Here is a 26038-nt window from a genome sequence, read left to right on the forward strand (position 1 = left end):
TGAATGCTCTTGTCCTCTAGTTGTACTGATCAATGAGTTTTAAGGGGTCGACATAAGAACAAACCTTATTTGGATGCCTAGTCTTAGAGATGCTGTTTAAGGAAGGGAAACAGGGAACTGAGAAATTCTCACGAGGACATGATTCAATTAATATATTATTGAAGGTGCACTATAAAGCATCAATCGTTTTTGCATGGTAAATCCAGACTTACAACGTTTCATCAAGATTGACATCTAGATCCTTCATCTTAGATGATATGTGATCAGACCAGCATATAGGTCTGCAGAGAGCTGCACTCTGTATAAGATTTGACCGGGTTCTAAATAAAGGAAATCACTGTGCTAAACTGAGCTAAACTCTGAAGTTTGGCATTTTCCCTTCATGGGCCGGTTTCAGCGTGTGACCAAAAACATAACTCTGTGTTTCACTCTTACTGGGATGAAGTTGTGGAAATCGAAAAGTTTCAATCCTATATTAATAACAAACCTTTGCTTTTCTATATGGCAACAATCTGAAAAACTTATGAAAATTAATATCATTCATCCTGAAGGACAGATATACAGTTCATAAGGAGGTAAGGTATTGGAAGCAAAGACCCCCCTCTGTCTCAATGACCACATTGTAATACTCTATACTAGTCTGTGAATCAAAACAATATTTGACAGGACCTCCTTAGCCTACGTCTTAATCCTCTGTCCACAGCCCCTTGTTATCTGAGGAGCGGGGGCTGGTCAAGGAGAGACCCATCTCAGTGTAGGGTTAAACACTTAAGCATCTTATTCCTCGAGGCTGGAAAGCGTGCTTTTCAGGAGATGCGCCAGACCAACACCCAAAGGAGCAGCTAAATATAGAAGTGTGCATGTGCGATTAGCAGAGTGTGAATCCTGAATGAACAGCACACCCTTGGCAAGAAGGAGTCAATGCCACTTACTGTAAAGAAGGAATTACTCCACCACTTCGCTGTATAAGACACTCTTTCTTCAGATGTATTAAGCTGAGCCACACCCACTGCAAATTAATTAGCTGTACATTTTTTTCATAGACCTTTAATGTATTGGCATTGATTGACATGGAATCCATTTATACAGATGTGCTTGATAAGGAGGATTTCAGTTGTAACCGTCAGTCAGCAAAATGGGTCCAGTTTCTCTGTTTGAAGTCTAATAATCACTTCGGTGAATTGAATTCTGTATTACAGCTGGCTATTAAAAACCGCCAGCTTTAAAAGATATATTTGTAAGTGATTTTGACTCATTTCTGCTAAATATTTTCCAGTCATGCAGCTCACTGTCAGCTTCCACAAAGCAGAGACACCCACAAGACAGTCAAAAATAGTCAGTGTCTATTCAAGCGGTGTGTATGAGTAATTTAGTAGTCACTTAGTGTCTCCAACCCAGACCTACCTGCTGTAGATATTCATTTGAAGCATTATCATTTAGTAATTAGTCTTAAATTCAAACTTTTGGAGCAGTTCAGTGGTGCAGCTACATGCAAGAAGTTTTCCTTAAACAAAACATACTTTAAAATTTTGCAAGCACTTTGAATTTCGGTGGTAAAGAGGTGGACAGAAGGAATGAAATCGTAACATGTATGACATGGTTTTTACTATACTATTAAAAATAAAATTGCAATTTCTGTATAATGATATAAATAGACCAGTAAATTTTGGGAACAAACATATTAGCTGTAACTACTCTGTGTGGGGCAACTGGGGTTGGATTGATGGTCAGCTGACTTTAAAAGGCATCTGGCACACATCTGCAACCGTCTGAAGAAATGTAACCGTCTCTTTGCAAAGGACAGAGATGTGTAAGATGGGGAAGAGAAAAAGTAAGTCATAAGAATAAAACAAAGACACCGTCTACTGAAAGCGCATTGCTGTATTTTCACATGTAGAATACATTTGTAGTTACTCAGCTCATGTTTCACTGGAGCACATAACTGAACATACAGATACAGATAGGTTGTATAACCCCACAATGTTTTGCCAACACAGCACAGTTCTGGACTTCTTTTGTTACTGTTTTCACAGGAGAAAGGACGGAAGTTACAGGAAGATGGTCAGAAGAAGAGAGGAATGAGCAAACTGGATTTATCACCACTATTTGTAAAATCAGAAACACCTTCTGAGTTTTTACTTTTAAAAAATTTGAACTGTTATTCACATGAGTATTCATTTACTATACAAAGGGGACGCTGCCACTCATTCAAAAAAAAAAGCTTCGACATATGGTGCAAAATGGCAACACTCAAATTCACCACTGATACAAACATTTATCACATTAATTAATTCAGCAGATCTCCCACATATGTACAATAAGTAAGTGTGGGGGGAATGAAACAGGACTTGAGCCAAATCTAGCTGAACTGGCGCAACTTTACTACATCTTAGTGTTGCTCGTTCAACATTTAAAAACACTTATCACCAAACAAGGACTTGACCTCACACACTTTATCATAAACCTCAGTTGATCAACATGGCCTGGTAAACAGTAAATTTGGCAGACTGAGCTAAACCACAGAACATTAAGTGCTGAATTTACATTCAGAAATTTAAATATTGCAGCTCAGCATGAACATGAATACATCACAGCCGACATCACAAAGCCCTCTAGATAATCCTCACATCAGCTTTATCTAGAGTTCCTTCATTTGATCACACACTTCAACAAAATTAGTACACCATTATACAAATCTGTAAATACAAAAATAAACACAAAAACCAACAAAAAAATATCACATTTTTGTTCATATAATTTGGATTAACTGCTTTAATAAATAAAAAACAGGTAATCATAAAGAAATTTGTAGGACGGATTAAATTCTGTTTGCATATCTGCATTTTCCACCTCAAACACTTTGCTGGAATTTTTGATCATGACTTTTTGCTTTAATATGTTTAAGTGTTAAATCTGTCTGCATTAACATGAACCTATGTGCTGTGCTATGTATGGACCTACATGAATGTACAGTGTGTGTTTATGTGTACAGCATTATGAGGCCATGGCATCCTGGAAACCCCATACTTCCAGCAGTGAAACTTGGAAGGTCTCTGCACACAGGGGCGGGTTGTCAAAGGTGGCGCACCTGCTGCTGCGCCCATGGTTCAGTTCTGAGTCAATGTAAAGAGCGTTGCCTTCGCCTCCCCCTGATCAGACACAAGACCACAGAGTCTTACAAGTTACAAGCAACTGAGAACAAATGCTGCATTTCTGCAAATGATTTTCATTTAAAACAATCATGTCCATTGTAGTGTTAAATGTAGGAGAATATTAATGCTAAAATCCCATGTTTAATGTGTTTTCAGGTTTTAGTTGATGATGGAAAAATTTCCCATCAACTCCACTATGTAACTCTAAAATATTTATGTTTAGCCAGTTACCTATAGGGAAAAAACAAAACACAATACCCAAAAGGGACCAGAAATACAAAATAAATAACAATAACATGCAGGAATAATCTACTCACCCACTATAATGGAGTCAAAGTTTCCGGCCATGAACATGGAAGTATTCTTGGAGTTGAGGTTGAAGTGGCGAGCCGAGAGGAAGGGCGACAGATCTCCAACAGGTTTCTCTGGCTGCTGTAAGCTGTTGTTGTCCAAATTTTGGCCATCAGAGGAGGCAGTGTCCTCTTGACCCTCAGTCTTGATGGAGGAGGCTAGCTCAGGGTGACGAATCACCACCCACTCATAGCGCTCTACCTCTGGCTTCAACTAACAGGGGATACAAAGTGGTGAGCGCTACTATAAGGCAATTACACATCCCACATTAAAAAATAAATAGTAATACAAATATTTTCCCATAAAAATAAATATTTATTTTATTAACAGTATCAAGGAGACATGAGGTTTATCTTAAATTCACACCAATTCTTCACATAAAGAGACAGAGACACTTGCAATGCAATGACCTAGTTACTATGTTGTTAATGCACAGAATATAAGCCATGAATTCCCTTCTCTCCCTCTCCAACCCTCGACTGCACATCTGATAGACATCTGTCCCTGCTGACTGTCTCTTATGTGTGTCAGGTGTGGTGTCAGGTGAAGGCCTGGTCAGATACTACAGGATCAGATTACTGGAGTTTCCGACCTGTGTGTGTTTAAGTCTTAGTGTGTGAGATGATGGCGTTTTCTGGTGTGCCGGCTCAGACAGCCCACAGCTGTGCATCAACACAGACGGCCGGGTAAATAATTCATACAGAAGGCATTAGAGACCCAGTCTGCTTTGCTACTTCTAGCCCAGGTGTTATTAAGACTGAGGCTCAATGCAGCACTATCACAAGCAAACATAATGTGTGGCTGTTTTTGCAGAGGAAGACAAGACAATGTCCGTAATGGTGAACTGTTACCTACGAGGCAGGCTTTTCAGATGGGTGCCTTGGAAGCCAATTGAGGCCAGGGACAGTAATGTCAAGAACATATGAAACCAGAGTGGATGGTACCCTCTGGTGGCTGTAGTGAGGTACTGCTCAAAATTAAAACTTTTCCCTTAATTTGACCCCAAAAAAGCTTTCTAAAATTCACCTAAAATGAAATAGATATTTCTTGCTGAAAGGAAAGTAGTAAGTCAGGATTAAAAAAAAAACAAAAACAAAACTCACCCTAAAGACAAAGCACTCCCCCGTGCCAAAGAAGCTCAATTTGTTGCCTCCCCTCTTCCGCTCCTCCCAATCTGTAGATAGGAAGGCTCCACACACCTGAAGGAAAAAAAAAAAGAATTGGAAAGGGCAGAATGAATCTGTTTGATCTGCTCACAAGCTTCGGCTTTATTCTCTAAAAACACGTCAAAATTCATACTACTGGAAGGCTGCTATCTGTAAAGTGCCGATGCGTGTGGTGAGATCCCTTTGTAGCGGTATAATCCAATCACACGACACCAGTGTAGCTGTGACCTCTGAAACCAATTCACGGGGCCCAGGACAAGAATTAAACCCGAGTCGAAATCTGAGTGGATTTTGCCAGCCAAACACAATCGCAGTCAGCAAGAACCATTTACTGACTGACATACAAAAGCTTTTGAAACAGAAGGGTCTGAGACAGAAACTAGACTACGAGAGTGATACCAAAACTGTTTCACTTTGATTCCAGTTCAGTTCAGTTCAAACCTTAAATATCAAAGTAATTCTGTTCTAACCAAGGCTGAGGACACATAGACAGGGCAGCCATAGCATTTAACACTGCATTTGGCTATCCATTACAACCAGGCAGGAAAAGCTAACTATGATGATGGCTTACAGATCTGAGTGGCATCAGTCTTAACATAAATATCTTTCATTGTGACCTCAAGATGTTTGTGTGTTTGTGTGTGTGTGTGTGTGTGTGTATTACTTACATCACCATCTGTGGTCCGGATGAGGAGAAGTGTGGGTTCGTAGCCTTCACAGTGTGAGTAGAATCTGGAGCAAAATGCAAACGTTTAATTCATTCCAACACCTAATGCTGATATACATTTTTAGCTGATACATGTTTAATGGAGCATGTACTAGCAACAGTCATGTACTTTGGATGGACAACTAGATTCAAGTTTTTTTGTTCCAAGTTTACAACTGTTTTTGCTTCTGGCATTTATTTTTTTGGTTTACCGCTCTGATTTTGTGTTTACATTTATATTTCCTTTCAGCCCTTTGGCCATTAATTGAATTCAAAGACATGATGCTAAACAGGGCCTGTAATGTAAATTGTGAGCAGCAGCCAAAAGCTGGATTAGCGTATTGAGTCGAGCACTGGACAGTGTACCTGTTCAGGCTGCAACCATGGGTGGATGTGGTGAAGAGGAGCTGTGGTTGGCACAGGGCAAAGCGCTCAGGGATCCACGACCAGATGTCCCGCATCTCCTTGGGACTGACAATCTCAGAGGAGAAGGTATCAGGGTTGAGCGCCAGCTGCACGTTCCGCCTGGAGACGCCCCAAACATACGGACATGGGCAGAGATAGGGAGAAACAGTATGAGAGGAAGCTCACACAGTCGGTGATGTATAAACCTTTAGATGATGGTGTCAGTGTACTCAGCTATGAATTTATCACAGAGTAGAGAACCCACCTAGAACTGTAAAAGAACCAATGTAGTGAACACACGAGTGGAGTGCAGATGAGACAGAAGATGGTGGATGGAAAAGCGTGGCACAAACCAAACAAAAAGGAAACAAGAACACGACGTAAGAAAGGATGCAAGAGCAACTTTGACCACTCCCCAGAGCATGCCAGAGTGAAAAGCTTAAAAGAAGACAACTTTCTTGCCAATGAAGCAAATGAAACTGCTTGAACAATTCATCTATTGTGATCTATCACAAATTCTGTGACGTGTGTTTGTGATAAATTGCATTTAAAAAGTCTAAATTGGTCCTGTTCTACTTTAACACTGCATTCCTCTCATTCTGTGCATACCACTGTGATCTAATATATGGTCCAGCAACTTACAGTTAATCAAGTTCAAGAGTTTCAATTTTCACCAGAGTGATAGAGATATATAGGTAATAAACTAAATTTCATCTTAAATCATGAAATACGTTCTTACGATGCCCATGATTCTTAGATGTGTACAGCTGCACAACAGTACATATGTGATAGATTCAATGTCCTCACTGATTCTAGATTAGACGCTAGATAGTTGCTACATAAAATTCAACAAAAGATGGTTACAGTTCACCACATAATAAATGATTGACTATACCGCTTCTGTTTGACAGTGATTCCCTTCTGCTGCAAGGACTTTTCATTTGTGAGCTGCAGCAGAGTGATCTCCTTACGGCTGAACAGGCGGAGGGAGAAGGCCTTCTCTAGCAGCTTGTCAGGTGTGACGGTGGAGGCAATGCCCCTGACGAAAGCCTGAATGTCCGCCCTGACTTTGCTTGAATCCTGCTGCTGCTGGTTGTCCTGGCCCCCCTGGGCTCCTGCTTTATGCTTGCGATAGAACTTGAGCAAGGCTATAGCCACACGGTACAGAATCTTGTAGCCCTCCACTAGGTAGACATCCAGGACCCTGACCACATGGCTGAAAGGCAGGTCACCAAGCACCCAACGTTGCCAGTCTGTGTAGACTTCAAGCACATCCTGGGCTGTGGCTACAATCAGTTTGTGGGCGGCTACGCAGTACTTGTTGGCCAGGTCACCAAAAGTCATGCTGCCAGACTCATAGGCCAAGAAAGTCTGGTCCAGCAGTCGCTTGCCTGGCTCGTTGCAGGCCAGTATGCGGCTGACGTGCTCAAAACATTGTGCTTCATCTACGCTGAAGTGCAGAAGCAATGAAGTAACAGCTGGAAGTGATGGACAGTGGGAGATATCTGGAAACTGTCCAGCCAGGCAGTTGATAATCTGATGGGCTGAGGCTACCGCCTCTGCCTTCAGACAGTACCGTGGCACAGGATTTCCATCCACAAACTCTGGCAGCGGGATGTGGGAGGATGGCTTCTTAGTGGCTGCATTTCCCATAATGTCACGATATACTTCAGCATCTGGAGTAACTGTACGACAGGGAATGGCTTTGATGAGTTGCTGGTAGACTTGTGCCCGTAGTTTGTGGTTTTTGGCCCAGTAACCCTGCCGAGCCATCTGTTTGAACTCTTTCAGGTCTTTACAGTCTACCTTGGTGGGCCCGCTGCTCTTGGCCAGATCCCCCATCTGGTTCCAGTCCACAAAGCTGCCATAGTCTTCTTCAGCCATAGTGCTGGAAACCTGCTGGACTGCCTGAGTGGGAAGAGAGGAGGGCTGCTCTGGGGTTTCACAAACCTTCTGTCCTCCACACAGCAGATAACTAGATAACTAGCCTGTTTTTCTTAACTGCCCATGTTGGTCACTGAAAAACACAAAAGGAGAAAATTACAAAAGTGTGTCTAGGCATCATAAAAAACAAAAAACACTGCAAAATTGATTCTGAGTCATATTAAAATCACTCTGTCAGCAGTACCAGAGCATAACCAAACTTCCATTTCCTAGAGTTATGTATGTTTCATACATTAAATAAATGTACTAAATTTATAATTTAGTTAAAGATAATGCAAAGAATTGGGACAAGAAGACATGTTTACACATATCTTTTTCCATAGGAGGTTATCTGCAAGAAGTTAAGAGGGATGCATTATGAAATGGCCACAGTAAATATGTACTGTAAAACAACATTATCCAGTTTCACTAATCAGATTTCTCCATCATCAGAAGGGGAAAAAGCATGCATTTCATGCATGCTTTTTCAAGTAAATCAAGTAAACCTGTGGCTTGAATGGAATGCAGTGCAAGGCTGTCTTAGCGATGCCATATAACAACACCAAAACAACTTCAGATGACCTTTGACGCACATATATATCTTGGACAGATTTAATTGGCCAGGCAAAGTTTGATATTAAAGCAATTAAACCAGAATCTCTAGTAGTGAGGAAATAAGTAATTACAAATGTAAAAGTCTGCTAGCAGTACAATTCAAAAATTGGCTATCATGCAGTCTTCACATTGTTTCCCACCAATGCTCACCCACAAGATACATGAAAAAGCGTGTGCAAAGACCATTCTCAATATATGGTATACTGAGACTGGTTGTCATACAATCATCAAATCGTTTCATGCAGTTTCTCAACAAGTCACAAGGAAATGAATGTACAAAGGTCACTTGCAATATACTGCAACTGACAGTCATAAAATGCTCAGATCATTTCACACTGCCTTCCAACAAGTCACATGGAGGACTGTATGTAAGTCCAACTAGTATGGTTGTCATTTCATTGAACTGCCCAGCCTTTAATTCTCAGTGCTGATCATTTAAACTGGGTCCACTCTCATGATAACTTAACTTTGCATATCATACAAGCAGAGATCCGTGGATCATCGTGGCAGCAGTGCATCCTTCCTGTTGAGGAAGTTGCTTACACACTGGTTACCTGTCTTCATCCTGAGAAGAGCTTAGCCTACTTAGCATATATAAGGCATATGTGGTTAGGTCTACATTATGGCCACCATCTGCACTGTGGTCCATACAGGAATCAGGAGTTCTGATTTTTTGTTTGAGGCCACCTGTTTAAGGCAGAATCAGACAAATTCATTAGAAGGCGTTTAACCGTACTGAATGATTATTACTACTTCACATAGTTCCCACATGTCCCATTTCAAAATTACATCCCAGTTGTTTTGACTGTATGTTTAGGGCCAGTTTCCTGGGTAAAGATTAAGCCAAGTTCTAGACCAAGAGGTCTCAGTGGACATGATTAATGAAACCTAATATCATAATTATTACCTCTCTATAACAATGTCAATAAAAACGTAATATTAGTTATTGCAGGACTGTTGTATTAGACTGCATTACTATTAGCTAGGTGTACTTAAGATGTCCATTTGTGTCTATGTGTTTATGCATTTTGTTCGATTTCTTTGCAAAATCTTACAAAAAACATTTTACAATTGAGTTACTTATCCTAAGATGACTAGTCTATTACAAATTAAAAGTTAGCATTTGAGGTACTACACGAATAAGGAAGCTGACTCAGTCGAGCTGGCACATTAAACTCTGCAAGACTGGACAGGGTTAGATAACAAGACTGTAGGCGAATCAAGGATTGCAATTTTATCTTGGAGGCTCAGCAGCTGCAGATACAAAGACGTAAGCACAGAAATGGCTAACGTTACAGTGTCTTCCACCTTGTCTCTGAGTTAACATTACAGTATGTGCGGGTACAGCTGTGAGACACGCACACGCCAGCCTGGCATCTTCAAATGCACGCAAGGCTGCCTAAACTATATGCTAAGTCGAATAACCTATTAAAGTCAGCTGAGGTGATATTAGCCAGCACGGTTAAGGAAGGCATCGCACACGGGTCACAGGGTATTTAACATTACCGCCGGAGTAAATCTGATCCACCCTTTTCCATTCACACTTGCCAAGCTAGCACTGCTAGCGTTAGCTAGCCAAAAGCTGTTCCTGTCAGTGCATGTCAGCAGCAAATGAATCCTTAACCAGAGCACATAACCAGCTGCCCGACCCAAAATAACACTCAAGACAGACACGAAGCCCTGCAAATACTGACCGACACCGAAACAACCCAGTACATATATTATGGCTAACGAACGGTGCTGCACCAGCTAGCATGAATGTTACCTACCACAAATTAATTTAGTCCGCAGGCTCTTGGAGTTTGTTGATGTGGAGAGATTTCAGCTTGAATTTGTGGGAAAAGCGGTGCATTTAAAACACAAAACCGGCGACAGGAATAAGAATTACCTCTTCAGCACAAGACCCGAAGACCGGTAAGCAAATGTCAGATAACTGTCAACAAATACAACTGGTTATATCCCTACCTGGCTGCGAGATGTCTTGAGACGTGAGGCATTCATATTAAGTAGCCGTGGGCATGCGCAGTGCCTCTTACCGCGGTCACTGTCATCTGCGTGCTGATGCTGGAGACGCAGAGGGGCTCAGGTGGGCTGGGTTAATATACACGGGTTATAGCCACTTCCGTTAACGCTGTGGTTATTTCACATGAGTTGGAGAACTCATTTTCCCTTTAGAAAACAGGCTAAGGACTGTCAGTGAACTAGATTATAGCCTATGTCATTATGTACAAATATAAATTACTTATTTCACGTTCAAATGTCAAATACACTTCCATAATGAAATAGTAACTGAAAAAGTAGGAATACCACAAGCAACCAAAACTAATGGCCTGTTGTGCACCAAAGACCAACTCAAAGCAATTTTTACCCTATTCCTTTTAATGGCTAACTTCTAAACCAAGTTACACTGCTGGGGCCATGGAGAAGTTGCGTGGCAGATCACACTATCTGATCTGCCTTGTTTATTTGCAGACTTGCTCTGTCAAATGAGTGATGGCACTATGGCAGGACAGGAAGTACCCCAGCTAGGGCAACAAACCCTGCCTTTGTCCAGTACTCAAAGCAACCACCAAAACACAACCGCCCAACACATGACAGTTATTACTGATAATTTAATTGTGGAAACATCATTGCCTTCCACAACAACTCAGGGTAAAATGTTGTCCATCCTTGTCTTGTTGCTCTTAAATGTGGCTGATGTTTTTCATGTCCTCATTTAGTATGACCTTCTTAGTGCTGCAAAAGCAAGGACAAGGCAGGCTTTGGCTGCAAAATTAGTGACAAGAAAATTTTCATTTGGGACATCTGAATGTTTACACCACAGAATAAAACCTTCAAAAAAGGAAAAAAAAAAAGACAAATTCATCCACATCTCAGCACCAAACACAGAACTAATGTTCTGCATGCTGTTGCCTGGGTTCTCTCGCTTGAACACGACTTCCACAAACAAAAAGTGGCATCCACAACCTTTGACTGGTTTCATTTAAACAGCTTGCGCTGATCTATTTGCTATAGATGTGTGTCGGGAAAAAGAGAGCAGCCATGTCACATGAGGCAGGCAGAGCATCTTAATCCTGCAAGAGCACCACATCATCATGATGATTTCATATTTCATTTGGGTGCACAATCCAAAATATTTGTGTGTGCATGTATTTGTGTTTGAGAAGAGGTGAGTGAGTATGAAGGATTGTCGGTGTCTGTGTGTTTGTGTGTGTATGTGTATGTGTGTGAGAGAGGGAGAGAGAGACAGATGGGTGTAAAGCCAGTAAGCCTTAAGGTCCTAGCTTATGGAGGTTTATGCTCATCAAATCCTTCCGCTCCCACACACTGTGACATCAGTTTAGAGACCAACCCCACCCCATCGTCCAGTTCCCTCCAACTCCACCCAGTTGCACATGTACACACACATGCACACACCTGTGCACACATGCACAGAGGCATAGACGCAGACTTTTTTATATACACACATTGTGTACAAACACTGAACCTACAACTGTTCCAGACTACAGCTGAGCTGTAAAGCTGCAAGATGGGAATATATGTGTAACTGAATATGGGATGTTCATATATATATATCGTATAAATACAAACAGCAAAAAAGATTAGTCCACAAAAAAAGAATGCTGATTTTGCTAAGCCATTAAAAAGTCAAATAATTAAAACATTTTCTTGAGTCAAAAGCTGCTGTTCACAAGTTTTAGATGAGCTATTAAGTCTTGCAGCAGATAGAGGGAGTGACTTCAAGGAGTGTTCATTGTCAGAAATGGTTTGATCAGTTATGCATGCAGTGTTCACTGTATGCATCTGACCTGGCATCTTCACCGGAAAAACCTCTACTCATCAGGTTTACCTTAACTGACTTAGAGGAGTTGGTGCTGTCACTCAGCCAGGGTTCAATGTTTTGCCTGTTTACTTGTTGTGGCAGGTGACAGTGTGACATACAAACCTTTAAGTCAACAGCTCATTGTGTTCATGCCCTATTTTGAAATTGGTTTATTCCCTCTTTGTGTTATCTCTTCTCTCATTTTCCAGTACAGGTTCTGGCATTCAAGAACATTTTGGCATTACGGTGCCCTCTTCAGGTATCTGAGAGACTCTGATCTAATCTGAGGTGAACCTATGAGGCTTTTGCACTTGATGTTAATACAGATGAGGTATTTTTTGTGCCTAGTCAACAAAAATGCTGAATCCCTCATCATGCATGATTTAGTAAGTATTTCTTGGTAATCTGACAAAAAAATATTAACTTCTGAGGCTCAGTGAAACATAGTTCTCCTAAAAGAATTGAGACTTTAAACAACTTGACATAGCATCTTTCTAACTAAAATAAAACTTACAAAGAAATAAATGTTTTCCTATCTGACTAAATTATCAGGCAATTGTGTTATAACACAGTAAATCAGAATTACAAATTCTTCTTTAATTGTTCTTCATGGGCTACAGTTTCCATTGAGTATTTCCTTAGGTTCATTATTCTCATTATTAGTGTTTATGCCATTAAATTTTTACCATCTTTGTTTGTATTGTGTATTCAGACCCAAAGGTTTGCACCGTTTGAGATATTTAAATGAGCCTCCTTCTTGAGTATCAACTCACAACTAAAGCTTAAGTCTCGCCAGTGAGACTGAAAGAAACTGCGTCACCCAATAGCGTGGGCTCCATTGTATCTGTGAAAGGCCTAAGCAGCACTCTGGGTATTGTTTTCTTTAAAGGGGAGTCAGGTTACCTTGACAACCGCAGGATGCCTACCCATAGGCCCTGAGACAGAGAAAAGGCACGGCCAGAGAAGGAGGGAAAGAGATCGAAAAGAGACAAAAACAAAAAGGAGCCAAAATACTTCTCAGCCCCAACTTTATTTTCTCATAGTTTGTGTGTTTTGACAAGAGGCCTGATGTTTGCCAGTGGGTTGGGATGGAAACCCAAGGAGGTGAGGATGTGTGTGTTTCTGTGTGTGTGCGTGGTTGTCCATGTGCTGGCTTGTCTTGTACACCAAACCATTGAAACATCTCTGTATCTGTCTCACATTGATGCAGAACAACAGTCTGGTGACAGCAGTTTTGTCATGTTTGTTCAGTATTTCTGTCAGTCTAATGAACATGTTTAACACCAACACAGAAAGACCACAGGCTGAAAAGGCTTTCGTGATCACTCATGCGGGCAATAGCATTGCTTTGAAATCTATTTATGCCTTCAGACTTTATTGATGCAATTCATGTGGAAAGTGTGACCATTCACTTGCAATTTTAAAAGAAACTAGAATGGATTTTTTGTGTTTGAACCAAAATTTGGGAGTGGAAAGTGTAACTGTGTAACAATGGTTAAACAATGTTTTTCTATGCACAAGGCCCAACTATTTGTTACCGAGCATGGTGCACTGACTGGTATTTGCACTGTGCTTGATTTTACAGTGAGATCCAGCATCCTGTAAAACAGAAGGCCATGCGTGTTGCACTGCGGCCACGCAGGTAAGGCTCAGCTGAAAAATTTGAGTGGTACCTCACATAGACTGCTCGGCTTGTTGACCATACAGGGTGTAATGCATAAGTGATTATATTCATAATCATGTCCTCCTTTTATGAGCCACTGGATCTCCCCAGTATGTGTCACCTGCACCTTTCTATAAGGCCAACAATCACATAGTAATCTGTTTTAATATGATTCCTCCTGTGCAGTTTGCAGCAGTGCTACTTTTCCATATACACCCTTCAGCCAAATACATGTGATGTTCTGATGAGTGCTCTGACAACTTTGATGAAATGCAGTCTAATAGAATTGAATGGAAATAATTTGTTTGGATGTGAATCTGGAGCTTTACGGGCACCAGGAGAGCCTTGAAACTGTTTGTGCATGTACTTGAGCTGGGCTACACCGTGTTTCTCTGGATGAGAGTTGGTAGGTTTACTGGCCTGATGAAAGTGGGAGTGAAGTGACTGCTCTCTCAGCCCCAGTTAAAATGACGTTGGGAGCCCATGTGAGCAGTGAGCAGACACATGCTATAATGGCACATCATGCGTCAGATATTCGTTTTGACACACTAGGGTCTCCTCATGTGAAGTCATGGAACAATTTAGTCCGCCACATTCTCAGTGTATCCGGTGAAAGGCAGAGTCAGGCTGAAAGTTTTTTATTGCATTAGCTCTGCTCTTAAAATCAAATCTATGAAGTTAAAAGGCGATTTAACTGGTTGGGTATGACACTAATTATTAGAAAGTGACCTTTTATGTCATGTCCAATATGTGGCCAATAAAAATACTAAGAAACATGACAATGACATATATGGAGTTGTTTGCTCTCTTGCATGTAATGTGGTGTCTGTGTTTATTAAAGAAATATGATGCATAAGGTTGGGCATGATCTTCCATTTTCAGACTCAATTTTCAGCATTATATTGTTTACTGCAGTAATTCACAGCCATGGAAAAAGGCTATTTGCTGTAGCATTTCAATAGGTTTCTCTGTGTATTGTTCCCTCTAGTGGTTGCCTGGTGCTCTGTCTGTGCCTATCAGTGTTCACCCTGCTGCTGCAGAGCCTCTGGGTGCCGCTTGAGGTGACCAAAGATGAACCAGCTGGGAGATCACCTGAGGAACAAGGTAACTTACGCACAGACACACGCTGTTTAGTTTAGAAGTTGACCTTTGCTTGGTAAAACAGAGGGCCTTAACTTTTCCTAATTGAAAAAATGTAAAAACCTCCATGTATTCATCCACCCACATAACCATGGCAACACAGAGTGTGTGTAAAGTGAATCAAATAAAAATTTCCCAAATAAATGTAATTACAGAGCACATGAATCTTAGTCAGATGTACAGAGCTGCCTTGACATTGAGCACAGATTGGGAAAATGTGGTTTTCTCCATCTGCACATTTGCTGAAGTGTACTGTGTCTTTTGAGGGATAAGACCCAATTTGACTGTCTTTCCAGTGTTAGATGAAGCTTTGCTCATAGTTCGCGGTGGGTCCTCCCATGTGTGTGACAGTTGTGGGTTTGCGGCCAAGATATACCCCTGTTCAGTTCAATAGTCTGGCTAAACTGTTCCCCTACAGGAGGGTATTTAAGGGGGCAGTGGACAAAGTTGTTTAGGCAAAAGCTCTCTTCCTGGTTTACAAGGAAGAGACAAATGTTGTCAACAATCTCCTTCAGAGTTTGTTTTTTTTGTAAAATCAGCAGACTTTTTTTTATGCACCCGATGAATAAATTAGCACATTCTGGCACCAAGCCTTCAGACTTCTGGCTGTATGAGCCATTCTCAAACATCCGCAGGAGCATTTTGGAAATACACTCCGCAAGCTGCACTTAGTGTTTGAAGTAGCTCATGAGGTCTCTAAAAATGGCAATGGTATTGTGACTCAGTAATTTAATTTAATGGTGTCTGCATTATTTGGGTAATTATGTTTCCCTTCTCAGTTAGGCCCCTTTTGAAAAATGAGAATCTGATACAGAGGCTGATTTACGATACCTTTCATTTTTTTGTAACTTTCTTCAGTCAGAAGAATTTACTTTTGGATTATATGAAACAGACTGAATCCATATATAGGAACCCGTTAATGCATAACATTTATTTCTAAAACCAGACACACAGATTTAACTAAAGACAGAACAAACGCTCAACTTTTTGTGACAGATGTGGACATTCTGGCCAGTGATGAATCAGTTTCAAAATATAATCAGAGAAAATGACTTTTTATCTAAACATCCTCATCCATTCCTCCTCAGATTCTAGAAAAATAGTTTTTAGCAGACAATGTATTCCACTGGTGCATCTCAGCCACAGACCCACAATTGCTCTGTGCTTTGAGGGACCCACCACGGCTTGTATATAAATAGCCACCCAGCAATGGCTGTGCTGAAAAATATACCACATGTGGGAAGCTGTTGGTCAGCACGCACATTTAATCCAGCTCAAATTTATCACCAAATGCTCAGTTTTCAGTTAGTCTCTGTGTAAAATCATCCATCTTACAAAACCATTTTAGGTTAAAATTAGCATCTCCTGCCCCAAAACTCATGCAGTGATGCCTTATGGACGGTTGTGCAGAAACATATTGTATTTTCTGGTATTAAAAATGAGTGAGGGTTATACACACACATATACATGCATACCCAGAGACATGATTTTATAAGGTGCACATACACACCTTTACAAGCTATAAAATTCATATATTTTTCTCACACAACTGGCATTAAGTTGTTACAAGACCCCACCTCTATTCTCCCATTCATCTTTCACTGCCTCTGTGCGCAAAAGGCCCCAGGGATAGTAAATTGTGACACGCTGATGGTCAGCTGAGCAAGCAGAGATCAAGTAACATCACCAGTCTGTGGGATTTTACTGTGTGTCACACGGTAAAGGTCTGTCCCTAAGGATAGAGCTTTACCCCAACTTCACCAGCAACCCCCACCTCACAAACAACCCGTCTGGTAACTGCAGTAGACTGTCTGGCAACTAGCTAGGTGGCTAACAGAGTGCTTGACTGTGAACACCACTACTTCAGGTCAGCCCAGCACTACACTGGAAGGCCTGTCAGAGTAAACACAAGGGATACTGCAGAGGTTTCACTTAACATTGTTTGTAAAAGAATAATAATAGACGCCTTCTATCAAGATGAATGTTTTTGACAGACGGGCTTGTGAATATTAGAAGTCTTTTTCTTTGGATACTCCTTATTTCTGGTTAAGGTGGTGGTTCAATTTGCATTACTCTCAACCATGAAGGTGTCTGTGGAAACATTCACAGAAGCACATGCATACAATGTGTCTATATGAGCGTGTGCCCCAGTGTGTGTGTGTGTGTGTTTAACGTGAGATGACCACAAAGCTCCAGTTACAATTTCATAAATATTTGCTTTTAAAAAACGATGACTGATTACCATCTATATCTGTCATAAAATTGTTCTTGTGGAAAATTTACCTCTGTAAAAATGATTAAATGATATTACCCCATACATGGAATGTGGAAAGTACACACAACCATAATCACTGCTTCATTTTCAGCACATTAAGTTAAGAAAACAGCATTACATAACCCTGCTGTTTCATGATTCCCAGAACAAGATTCCCAGTTCATCAATGCCTAAACATTTGGACAGGGGGTGGCATATGATACTGTATGTGTTGTATATACTTTATGTCATAGGTCAGCGTGCTCTTGGCTTTCGTAGGCTGGCTCTGCGCTTGGAGGCTTTGAGCACTCAGGTGCAGAGGCTGAGCGGAGAGAGAGATGTCACCCAGCTGACCAGAGATGATCTTAGTCTGCTGCTGCAGAGGTATTCAACAACACCTATCATTTCAACAGGATCTCAGTACATATAAATAAAGATATGTGTCAGGGATCCTGTGTATAAAGAAATAGCTTGTATAAATGCATAGAGCATGCAGTGTTTGGTTACTTGTTAGTTTGCTTTCCAGCTTCAGACAGGACCAGCAAGGCCTGGCCCGCTTTGTAGAGAGGGAGCTTAAGAGAGTCTCCCAGAAGCTTGATCAGCTCAGCCGTCATCACCGCCACCAACACCAGTCTCACACTTTGCCAACACATGACAGCTACAGAGTACATACAGGTAAAACCCAGACTTTCACCACATGTAATCTGTATTAATTGATTTGTGTAATTTTATAAGCGTGCTTCAAAGCGTGCATGTTTCAAGCTTTTTATTTCTGAAAAATTGAAAAATGAATTTGAATACCCAGAAATCATGAGATAAGATGTCAGTAAACTGCATGCAGCGTGCTTGTGGTTACCAACCTTGATGCTCGGACAGGACAAAGGAGCTGCTCTCTGTGCGCCCACTTTTCTCTGGATGGAGAGTTAAGGAGACAGTTTTGTATTATGATTTTGACTGATGCAACAGGTGTATTAGGGTGTTACATACAAATCTTGCCTGGTTTAGCTTTCATTTCAGTGTGTACTTTAATAAAAGCACCTCATTGTCCAAGTTAAAACAGAGATTTTAGGGTTTGTTCCAGTTCTAAAATGCTTTAATGTTCTGGCCACACCAAATAAATACACTCTCCTTGTGTGTTGCCAGCTTCAGTAATTGGTCAATTGCAAGCTTTTCTGTGGTTGCCTGGAGTGGTATTGTGATACTCTGAGCCAAATGCATGGTTCATAGCCTCAATAGAGGTTAACCACACAGTGAAATTAACAAGCTGTGATAGTGGAGGGTGTGAATGGGGGGGTTAAAGGCCAGTGGGTGCAGGTGGTTATGGGGGATGAAGTCCTTGAATAGAAGTTTAACAAGTCCCACAGAGCCAGTGTCGATCGTCTGGCCGTGGACAGGAAAAACGTTTACATCTACACTACGACCCTCCTGAGAGGTGTCAGGTGAGAGCCGGGTTACACACCCTGGTTGGCATGCAAAGGGTTGTGTATGTGCGTGTGCATGTGTGAGAGGTGAGGATGAGTGGGTACATGCTTAACCTCCCTCCCTGAAAAAGGGGATTCATAAAGCTCGGGCCACACCGACGCCGTGCCGTGCATATGTGAGGGCACACACTTGTCGACACGCACACACATAAATTTTGCACAACCATGCCACCCGCAAGCACACAAACACACACTTCCCCATCACCAGCCTGCTCACCCCTCACCCTCTTCCTCTCACATTACCTCACACCATAAAATACGACTGAATTACCCAGGAGTCCTTTCACCAACTTGTCTACTCATACTCTTGTTTTTCTAAAGGGAGCACTTTTTTTCCTTTTTGCCGTGCTCCTATAGCATATCACTGTTTTTAGCCTTTCACACCTCAGCTATGCCTATGGGTTTCTTATCTTTTTTTCTCTCTTTTCCTTTTTACTAGGTTGTTTTACACAGTTGAGGACTGTGTATTTTGGCAAATGCTAGCATTGTAAAAGGGAATGTTTGGTAGGAGGCAGGTGGGTCAGGTGTGTGTGAGTGCGTGTGTGTGTGTGTGTGTGTGGGTTCATTCCAGTTGATTGACATTGGCTAGAGATGGTGGGGGGGCTTACGGGAAAGGGCCTCTGAGAACACACTGCCTCTACTCTAATACCTCTTACATGCATGGCAGCACTATACATCGTGCTGATGGCTGCTATTCATTGTGCACATTTCAGGTGAGAGATTGTATATCAAAGTTATTATCCACTGTTCTTCATTAACCACGCTGAGTTAACTCTACAATGTGCTTTTTGTTACTAAAGCCAGGACTGTGGAATAATGATACATTGGCCTCTAAAAGAAAAAAATTGTGTGACTGCTAATGTCTTACCCATAGGGCCCAATGAGTGTGAGGTGCCAATGGATACTGCATATCCGGTGTGTGCGGAGAAAGTGGAGGTGAGAAAGTGGAAATATATGTGGTAGCATGAACTTCATGGCTGTGTGTGTGTGCACTGTTATGCTTGTATTAACTGCTTAACTTGACCTAATGCTTTAAGTATGACATTTTTTTTTTTAAATATACAAGCACGTTTGAGCTGGATATGGAAATAGAATTTAAAATAATGACAACTACAGTACAACATATGCTTTATAATGTAGACTGCGTGATTGTTTTTTTTTTTTTTATCATTATACCAATGCAACATCTGGCTCCCTGGCAGTTTCTACAGGCTCACTGGCAGTCAGACCCCTGCTATGCCTTTTATGGGGTGGATGGTACCACCTGCTCCATATTGACTTACCTCAGCCAAATAGAAGACTTTTGTCCTCCTCACAGTGGAAGGAACCACTCTGCACTGCCATGGCACAAGAAACCTCACTCCTATACAGAGAAGGTACATTCACATCAAGTTCATGCAGGATGATCTTTAGAAGGTCTAGCCTACTGTAACACTATAATTTCTGTCAGACATATACTCTTTGCACTTCCTCACTGTTTCACATTGTGACTGTACACAGGCTGAGATACGTACATCTCTGAGCCCACTGTATGAGGTCATCAGCAACAACAGTGGTCCTGCAATGAACTTCATCCAGTCCAGAGTGGAGAGGATGTCCGAAAGGTGGATACAGGCTGGTCTGAGGATGAAGCAGAGGAGCAACAAAACAGTCTCAAGTCAGATGAGGGTATAAGCAGCAGATCATTCTGTGGAGTATTTAATTTTTATTTTTGAATTTTCAAGGGAATAACTAAAATCACCCAATCCCATGTTTAGATTTCAAAAACATGGCTGTATAAGTTTTTGGATGGTGTTAATGTGCAGAATATTACTGAATATTGTTATAGCATACTATTTAGAAATGAGAAATGTATCTATTTACCTGTTATCTGTTTTGGACTTTAAATTGTACCATCGCCTAGGTGCTACTTTATCCAGGGGCCCTGGCTGGGAGCGTTGGTCAGCGTTTTGAAGCTATGGTGGAAAAAGGGGGGCCTCTAGGTGAGCTGGTCCAGTGGGCTGACCTCGGTGCCTGTCTGACAATCCTGGGCCACAACCTAACCTTCAGCACCTCACAGCACCAACTCCACAGGTTACCATGACGGCTGATTCCCTCTTCTGCTACTAGTTGCTTGCATTTGGGACAAAATTGCTGTGTTTGTTCAGAAAGTACTGGTTACACATTATGTTATATAATATTTTAATAATTGGATGGAGCAGAATTTCAACATCCGTTATTACTGATATGTGATGTGTTCATAGGTGTCTGGTCTGTGACCACTTGAAGTGATGAAAGAGGCAAAGATTGGTGCTAAATGACCCTGAACAATTAGTGGTGTGATGTATGTTTATTGTGATTGGTCCAGACTGATAGGTGCTACCCCTGGCCGAGGCAGTTGTCCAATCCAGAGGCCCCTGACCTTTGACCTCATCTATACCGACTACCATGGCCTTGCTCACCTTCAAGGAGCCATGGGATTGGCTTTCCAGCATTACCAGTACGACCACCATTTTTAAAACACATACTTAACTGATTCTGGTTGATCACTGTTTTTCTATCTGCTCAATCATTTAACATGTTTATTTTATATTTACATAGTTTAAGAAATTCTGTGAGCTGTGAGTGTGTTTCATTGGCGTTAGAATTAAGACCTTTGATGTTATGATAAATAAGGATTTATAAAATATTTTCAAAACTGATACTGTTTTAATGTGATGCAGACATACTGTGACGCTGCAGAGTGGTTTGTGTTCATGATATCACTGCTGAATTGGTGAACTTGTAATAAATCAAATATAGATCGATAGATAACAAAGATTTATTTTGCTCTGAACCTTTCTTTAAATCATTTTAGGTGCCACTTCAGAATCCTGGACTCTTTTGGCACTGAACCTGCCTTTAACTTGGGGAGTTATGCGCATAGCCATGGATATAAAACACTGTGGGGCAGATGGGGTCTCCAGCCTCTGCAGTACATGACCATGTTTCGTAAGTCTGTCTGTGTGTGTGTGTGTGTGTGTGTGTGTGTGTGTGTGTGAGTATACTTATTATGCTGGCAAGTACCAGCATCCTGTAATGTGTTTACACCCTGCAATCATTCAGATATGTTACTTTCTGTCTGTGTTGGACCACAGCTGTGATAACTGTATGATGGCGGCTCTGTGAAGAACAGTACATAGATTTTTATATATATATATATATATATATATTTATGTCTTGCTGCTGCAGCACTGATCTTTCACATACACCCCTCCCTTGTCGTCTTCACAGTGAGAGGATTAATAGCTGAGGTTAAATAAACTTTGTGCCCAGACAGAGCTTTCATTCCAACACCTCTCCCTGTCATCTTTCCCACCCTGCCGGGAGATGGAGACAAGCTGGACGCACTGGGCCGAGAGCCACTCTTCATCCCTCAGCTTGAAGCACTGTTTATTTGTCCTGCTGAGGGGGAGAAAGAGATGGCTCTTAGCTGATGGTGGGGAAAGGGCAGAAAGAGAGAAAGACGGCAAAACAGAAACAAAGGCAGAAATAAGAAAGGAAAAAAGAAGCTGGAGAGAAGAAGAAAGGAAAAAACACTTTAGAGAAAAGCAAACAGGGTTATCCTTCTGTTTTGAAACAGGGGAGAGCAAGATAGTCGACTGAAGGACGACTATCGACGACTAAGGACGAAACACACAAGCTGAGCTGTAAACAGACAGCATGAACACTGAAACCAAGAAACTTGGTTTTCAGTGAAACCTCCTCCACAGCTCTTCCTCAAACCCCCTCAAGCTGCATGATGTTGATCATGTCAGTGTGTTGTTGCATATCTCTGCTAATCTGATAGGTGAGTGTGTGGAGACAGGTGTTAGAGACAAGTGGCGACAAATGGAACTGAGCCAGCAGGAAATTCTGTGCTGCTGTGAGGGTGAATGAGGGCGAGATCTGGCAACAGTCTTTTTAAACAAGAATTTTGAGACGGGAGAGAATGACACACACACGCACATATATATACAAATGCTCAAATCAATGCTTGCACAGACATCCACACACACACACACACCTTTGCTGGCACATTCTTTGTAAAGTAAATACTCATCTCTCACACGTTCCTCAGAGTTTCGGAGGGGAGCAGGGTGGCAGCTGCCTATCCAAACAGCCTGACCTAAACCTCTCATATGTGTTTTTCCTCTCTCACAAGATTTTAATCTTAGCTGTTATTCATCTGTGATCCAAGTCCGTGTTGTCTGTGTTTCTCTCTCATGCTGTCTCTGCAGACATTCACCATCTTTGATTATGTTTTTGTAAAATAAGTATTGAACTTTTATTTATCCATTTAAATGGCATCAAACTGGTCTACGTACCTGTTGTCTCCAGCTCACACTCCTGATAACTCCTTCCTGGGCTTTGTGAGTGAGGAGGCAGTGAGGGAGGAGGCGAGAGAGGAGGAGCTGGAGCCAGAGACCTACAGGAAAGACAGGATAGCAGTTGTCTATGGCAAACAGGACTACATGTGGCAGGTATTATGATTAAAAGGTAAAATGCATGCATGTGGAAAGATGGTGAGCTCAAAACAAAGATGTCAAGAAGCCCGCGAGATTTTACATGACAGTGAAGAGTTTACAAAGCTCATGTGCTTTGTGTCCAGGGTAAATCTGAGTATGTGGAGGTGATCAGTGAGGAGCTGGAGACCCATGCCACAGTCTACCAGCCTCCAGGACACACCTCTAATCTGCCCAGCTTCATCAGAAACCACGGCCTGTTGACTCAGGAGCAATTCCTACGACTTCTCCGTCAAGCCAAGGTCAGATGAGAGCTCATTTCAGAACAAAGAAGCCAGTGAATTTGAATCTTTTAAGGTTTTACGTATTCACTGAGGCGGTATCGTGATTTGGGGCTCCATTCAGATCACTGTCATCATATGCTTGTCCTACATGTCCTGACTTGTTTTCAGTTTATGATGGACCTCCATTAAAATGCATTTTCTTCTCACTGTTGCTTCCCTCTTCCCCTGCAGGTGTTTGTAGGTCTTGGTTTCCCTTATGAGGGTCCAGCTCCTATTGAAGCAATAGCTCTGGGCTGTGTCTTTCTTCAACCACGATTTGACCCACCACACTCATCAGACAACAATGACTTCTACAGGGGCAAACCCACCACAAGACAGGTAGGTAACCTGTCAAAGTAAAAGAAAAAAAAATAAATAAATAACTGGTGTTTTAGTGAAGATCTTAAAAAAAAAAAAAGTAAAACAACTCTGCATCACAGATCTCCTCTCAGCACCCTTATGCTGAAGAATTCATTGGTAAACCTCATGTGTGGACTGTGGACATGACCAACACAACCAGTGTACGGGAGGCAATCAAAGCTATTCTAAGAACAAAGGTAACTTCCAGTGAACAAACAAAACTGCTGTTATACTGTATAGACACACATATATACTGTACATATAGATACCCATCTTGTTATCCCCAAATTCCCCAGTCACAGTAGCGCTGAATAAAAGTGTTTGTGTATGTTTTTGCAGGTGAAGCCCTTCACCCCCCGGGAGTTCACCTGTGAGGGAATGCTGGAGCGGGTTCATAGTTATATCACTCACCAGGTGCAGAGCTGTAGGGAGAGCCGGCATAATATTATTGGGTGCTCCCCCACCAAACTAGACTCTTGAAGTCAAGATTGTTTCAGAGGCATTTGCATACTGTTCTAGGCTGCCAGTATAAGAGAAGCCATCCAGTTCTTTCTTGGTTCAAACTCTCATCATTGTCAACTTTCTTTCTCTTTGTTGTCTAAAATCACTGTAGAACTTCTGCAGTAAATCTGTCCCTACTTGGCCACCAGTAAGTGCTCTGAGGGTGCACCTGGGTCCCCTGGGACAGTCGTGCGTTAGTGTGTGTCGACAGTCCTCCCTTGTGTGTGAGCCTGCTCTGTTTCACCACCTCAACAGTCCCTCTGCATTTACAAGGTGAGAGATCAGGAGACATCCACTGCAGATATGCATTTTATATACATGGCATGACAAGGCATGTAATTCACATCACAGATCACTTACTTAACTGCCACAAATCTATGATTTTTGTTGTAAAATCACACTGTCAGTACTTACACCCCCCAAAAAACAAAACAATGTTCAAAGAAATACTAGAGATGCTCATGTGCAGTGATAGATGCACTGCATACAGTTAAACTCATCACTATTCTCTATTTTGCAGACTTGGACTCGGCTGCTCCAGCATGGGCCAGGAAGTCAGCCACCTGTTTCCTGCCTACAACCCTTGGGGTCGACACTGTGGCCTTCAGCAGGAGCCTCTGCTGTTCAGTTGTTCCGGCTCTGACTCTTCCCAACGCAGACTGTGTCCCTGCAGAGCTCACCTACCTGGACAGGTGGCTCTGTGCCCTGACTGCATCTAAACAACACTGTGAAAGAACTCAGGAAATAGCTGGGAGAGAAGAGGAAAAGGTAATAGGACAAAGACAGCACCAAAGGGCCATCTGCACTACAGGTTGTTAAGGTAAAGAGTTGATCTCAACCAAAGGAAGCAAGCTGTTCTGTCAATGCTACTAAAAGTTTTGTGCTGGTGTTGATGCCATTCAGAGGCTGAAGGTGAAGTATTAGTTCAGCGTATTTTATTATTATGCACACACTCATATCCCCCCAGACATTTAGTTTTGCATCACAAACACAACAATCGATTACTACTTGTCCTGCAGGCAGCTGACGCAAGTGATTAACAATATAATATAATTTGAGAGAGATTGTGCCAAGTAATGAAAGTCTACTTCATTAAAATTTCTGTAGCTAGATTTGTCCTGTGCAGCTGTTTGGACAAGATTTTGTTTTGTCTTTGTAATGACAGTCATTACTCAGGAACCAAAAATCAATGGCTGTCATTTCATGAGTACTTGAAATGTTGAAGGATAATGAATTCAAGGTCTGGTGTCTCATGGTGCCCAATAAAATCCCTCTTGTTGTTGTAGCGTTTCCTTGATCCCTTACGCAAATAGTCTTTAAATGAAGGCAAGATGCACTTTAGGGAAGAATTGTTTTGGTATAAGTGAAGTGAAGTGGTAAGCAGCACCAAAGACTGTAAAGTCGTTCAGTTCTCAGTGTTTAACTTCTCGTCTTCTGCTCCAGATCAGACACAGTACAGTGAACTTCAATATTATGTTGAATAAGTATCTAATCATTCATTCGTTTACAGTAATGTATCACAGTGGTCAGTGTTGCATGGGATTACTGCTCATGCAGCCCCTCAATGTATCACTGGCGGCAAATATTAACGCGGGCCTCAATGGAGAGAGGGTGACAGCCTAAGTGATGAGGCTCATTATCTGAGTGAATCATGGATAACCTCTGGATGCCTTTGGGGGGGTCACAGCCATATGACGATGATTATATTGTCA

General features: G+C 41.7%; 2 protein-coding genes across 7 annotated transcripts; one reads left to right on the top strand and one right to left on the bottom strand.

Moving 5' to 3' along the window:
• Nucleotides 1–1863: 1863 nt before the first annotated feature.
• tbc1d24 (TBC1 domain family, member 24) lies at nt 1864–10360 on the bottom strand. 6 transcript variants are annotated; one of them, XM_041029244.1, is made up of 10 exons: nt 10284–10311; nt 10088–10143; nt 8873–9005; nt 6676–7797; nt 6046–6051; nt 5742–5900; nt 5338–5401; nt 4607–4702; nt 3470–3716; nt 1864–3149 (listed from the first exon to the last, which is right to left on the bottom strand). In XM_041029244.1, exons 4-10 carry the CDS (start codon nt 7662–7664, stop codon nt 2995–2997), a joined length of 1716 nt encoding a protein of 571 aa, XP_040885178.1. In that variant the 5' UTR covers nt 7665–7797; nt 8873–9005; nt 10088–10143; nt 10284–10311; the 3' UTR covers nt 1864–2994. The 6 variants fall into 6 exon arrangements, with proteins under 6 accessions (XP_040885178.1, XP_040885179.1, XP_040885177.1 ...); XM_041029245.1 differs by lacking the exon at nt 8873–9005 and having other exon boundaries at nt 10284–10301; XM_041029243.1 differs by lacking the exons at nt 8873–9005; nt 10088–10143 and having other exon boundaries at nt 10284–10360.
• Nucleotides 10116–25603, top strand: LOC121175473 (alpha-1,6-mannosylglycoprotein 6-beta-N-acetylglucosaminyltransferase B-like). Its single transcript, XM_041029241.1, has 18 exons — nt 10116–10232; nt 13727–13783; nt 14793–14908; nt 17453–17582; nt 17725–17873; nt 19554–19615; nt 19882–20055; nt 20180–20347; nt 20583–20752; nt 21027–21158; nt 21516–21649; nt 23018–23160; nt 23289–23444; nt 23658–23804; nt 23906–24022; nt 24165–24239; nt 24439–24599; nt 24847–25603. Exons 2-18 carry the CDS (start codon nt 13758–13760, stop codon nt 25043–25045), a joined length of 2259 nt encoding a protein of 752 aa, XP_040885175.1. The 5' UTR covers nt 10116–10232; nt 13727–13757; the 3' UTR covers nt 25046–25603.
• Nucleotides 25604–26038: the final 435 nt, after the last annotated feature.

Source organism: Toxotes jaculatrix, chromosome 21 (assembly GCF_017976425.1).
Source record: "Toxotes jaculatrix isolate fToxJac2 chromosome 21, fToxJac2.pri, whole genome shotgun sequence".
NCBI classification, from domain to species: domain Eukaryota; kingdom Metazoa; phylum Chordata; class Actinopteri; family Toxotidae; genus Toxotes; species Toxotes jaculatrix.